General features: G+C 44.6%; 1 protein-coding gene across 1 annotated transcript; it reads right to left on the minus strand.

Annotated features, from left to right (window-relative positions):
- Positions 1 to 2,066: 2,066 nt before the first annotated feature.
- On the minus strand, positions 2,067 to 2,632 carry LOC127314341 (auxin-induced protein 15A). Its single transcript, XM_051344796.2, has one exon. It carries the CDS (start codon positions 2,502 to 2,504, stop codon positions 2,217 to 2,219), a length of 288 nt encoding a protein of 95 aa, XP_051200756.1. The 5' UTR covers positions 2,505 to 2,632; the 3' UTR covers positions 2,067 to 2,216.
- Between the last annotated feature and the right edge of the window lie 769 nt (positions 2,633 to 3,401).

A 3,401-nucleotide genomic window follows, 5' to 3' on the forward strand; every position in this document is an offset into this window, starting at 1 on the left:
ATTTCTTGGCATCATTACCTTGTCGTAGGAATCGTTTTTGCTAGTCCCTTCACTTCACTCGGGGTCCTCCGTGGGTAACCCAAGATATGGGTCTCCCGGATCAGATGATGGCGGCGCACGATGTTGTCACTCCTAGTGAGGGCATCATATTAGGAGTGGAGGTAGGCTCGTATGGTCTGGAGGTGGACCGGTGTGTTTCTACTGCATCGATGATAACAGGTCTCAGCGACGTGGTGCCACACAAGTGGCGGAGCCAGCCGTTGGTCAAAGCCTGGGCGGTGTTTAGCTGCCATTCCACTTGCCCATAAAAAATCTTCATTTCATCTTCATTAGGCGGTAGTACCACAAGGGAGTTGAGCAACTTAGCCTGGGCATGCTGGTCCCTGGCTCCGCCACTGGTGCCACAGGGTACCGACATGAAGGGGTAGTGTCTGGCGTCATAATGACGTCGGCGGTAGGATAGGCAAAATTTATGTGGATCTTAACCATCATGAAGGTTGCTCATAGTTTCTATGGCGGTGACAGTTTTTGTGGCGTGTGAATGATGTGCACTCTAAGAGTCTGCTAATCCAGATGTATGCTCTCGTTTCTCCTAAAGGGCATCTTGGGGTATGCGAATGTTCCCGGTCCTTAGCCGGTACAGTGGCTTCATTGTCTTTCCAGCAATACTGAGAAGACACAATTTTTGTCCATTGTCGATTTTGCATGTGGTGTGTAGTTTCTTTGGATTTTGTGATGGATGTTCTTTATGGGTTTTTTGTTGACTATGTTAATAAAAATATAATAAAGGTTGTATGCATCTATTCGATGTAGATGCTGCGGGTCGCACCCTCCATTTTGAAAAAAAAGGTTTTGTATAGTCAAATTTTATCATGTTTGACTAAGAATATAGGAAACAATATCCATATTCATAATACAAAATGCATATAATACGAAAATATATGTTATGACATTTTCAAAAATATAAGGCTTTAGATTGTACACTTTATTTTCCTAAATATTTGTTCAAACTTTGAAAAGTTTGATTTTGTCTAAACCTAGAACGTAAACTAATTGTGAACGGAGGGAGTACTCCCAACACTGCTGAAGAGTGGTTTCGGATACCAACTCTCTCATTTCTTGGTGTACGACGACGGGTGAAATGGAGTAGGCTACGATGGCGACGCAAACAGAGAGGTGGAAAAACATGTACTCGTGTGTTAGATATATTTTCGGTGTCAACCAAGCAAGTGCTAATATAGAGCGGCTCAAGGGCGTGGCCATGTTCATGTTCCACTTTTCAAATCGGTTACACTAACCCATGATCCAAACTACCCTTGGTCAAAGACTCGGTTTTTCTAAATAGGAAAAATATTGAGGCTCAATTCACTCAACATAAACGCGGGCTGCGTGCATCATGACGAGCGAGCGAGGAGGAGAAGCGTGTGTATACCACTTCACTTCTTACTCACTTATTAAGTAATAGAATAACCCACCGTATAAACTAGTCTAACTTCTCCGTAACTTTTCACCTCACAATAAAAAAGAGAACATCAAAATTTACTTATTCCCATCAAATTAATTTACAAGGGGTTCAAGGCTTCAAGCAGGTGACATAGTACATCAACAACCAGTGCCACGTTGGATCCGAACAACAATTAATTCTTAGCTAAGGCTGACCATAGTGCTAAGTATCATATAGTAGTATCATGCATATGATACTTGTGTATGATAATATCTCTATAGTGGGTAGTATCATGAAGTAGTATCATAGTTATGCTATATTTATTGCTATTTAGAATCTCAATGTAAATTGATGTACTAGATTTGTTTGATATTAACTTTTCTCATGATATGCGCTATAATATGGTATCCACATATGATACTCTAATCTCATCTCTCCTCCTTAATTAGCTGCCATATCAGTATTTTTGCGAACCAATGTGCATGATAAAGCTAAGGTACTACCACTATGGCTAACCTAAAGAGAAATGTGGTGCGAGGGTGAGGAAATTAGCATCAATTCGGGAAAACAGAAATCTGATGAGACGTGAACATCGGAATTTACTTATCCCTTGGATCATAATTTACAGGGTTCAAGCAAACGCGATACTCAGCTAGAGACAAATGCATTCGTCCTAAAACAATCTATTCTTGTAATCAACTAATAATCATATCGACGGCTGGACCGGCCGATGCATGCGCCGGCGCCGGTGTAGTCAGATGATGAGCTACAGCTAGTGGTGATCCACCGCTGCGGAGCCGACGATGTCGGCGAAGTCGCCCTCCGAACAGGGGATGGTGAGGCCGCCGGCGGCAGGGTGGTCGAAGCCGAACTCTTCCTCCACCCTCTTGAGGAGCACCAGGAAGGACGGATTCCTCAGGTACGCCGTCGGGATCACGAACCGCTTCCGCTGCTCGCCGACGTACACCGCGAAGTGTCCCCTCGGCACGTCCGCCGCGGACGATGACCGGCTCCTCGCCATGTGCAGCCCTGACATGAGCTGGTAGAGTTTCCCCGCCATTGATCTCCTTCAATTCACACTGCGCTTCAGAGAACAAGACTGAGCTGCTGGTTTCAGTTGCAGGATGAAGAGTGTGGTGGGAATCGGGGCTAGCTCCTATTTATATAGCTCGGCATAGGCGCGGAGATGCTACTACAATATTGGAGCGAAGCTTTGCGCAATCAAGCAGTGAAAGTGAGCTGATCTGGGCACTAGTGGCATATGGCATGCGCGCGCTGCAACTAGTTGTGTGGCTGTTTCTCGCTGCTAAGCTGGACATTGGCACATGGTGAGCGCACTGCTCCTATACGTATCTGAATTCTGAATATCTGTATGTCTAATCAAATTAGGATACTACTAGGACATTTGCCCGTGCGTTGCTACGGATTAAAATTAATTAGATCGCAAAGACGGACATTGATATCACAATGCTATAGTATTTCTTTTAAACTGAAATAGCAATATAACCTCCTTGCGTTGCATGTTGCTGTAGTATGTTCTTGTAATGGATTCATGGAAAAACATACAGTATGGTAATCCAAATGTTGTCCAGTTTTGCTCCAAAAAACCAAACAGAAAAGAACGTACATAGGAGGTTTGTTACAGTCAGCAGATTTTTTTTTCCATGAGATATCGTGCGATGCGTTCTTTTCTCCAGCTTGTTCCATCGTACGTGCAGCCTTCGGTTTCTCATCTGCAGCTCCATGAAAACTGACACATCACTCATCCACCCGTCCGCGTGCCCCCCTCGCTAGCAGCCTCTTCATAAATTCATATGGTAGAGTGGTATAAATCCAGAACGGGTCGGACTCGCGCACGCCGGTAGGAGGTTTCACCGCCATAGGGATCTAGTATCATCAGCCAAGGGCTCGGCTTTGTGAGCCATACGGGGAAGATCAGCTACAATTCTGAATTTGC

The sequence above is a fragment of the Lolium perenne genome, chromosome 7, assembly GCF_019359855.2.
Source record: "Lolium perenne isolate Kyuss_39 chromosome 7, Kyuss_2.0, whole genome shotgun sequence".
In the NCBI taxonomy this organism is placed as follows: domain Eukaryota; kingdom Viridiplantae; phylum Streptophyta; class Magnoliopsida; order Poales; family Poaceae; genus Lolium; species Lolium perenne.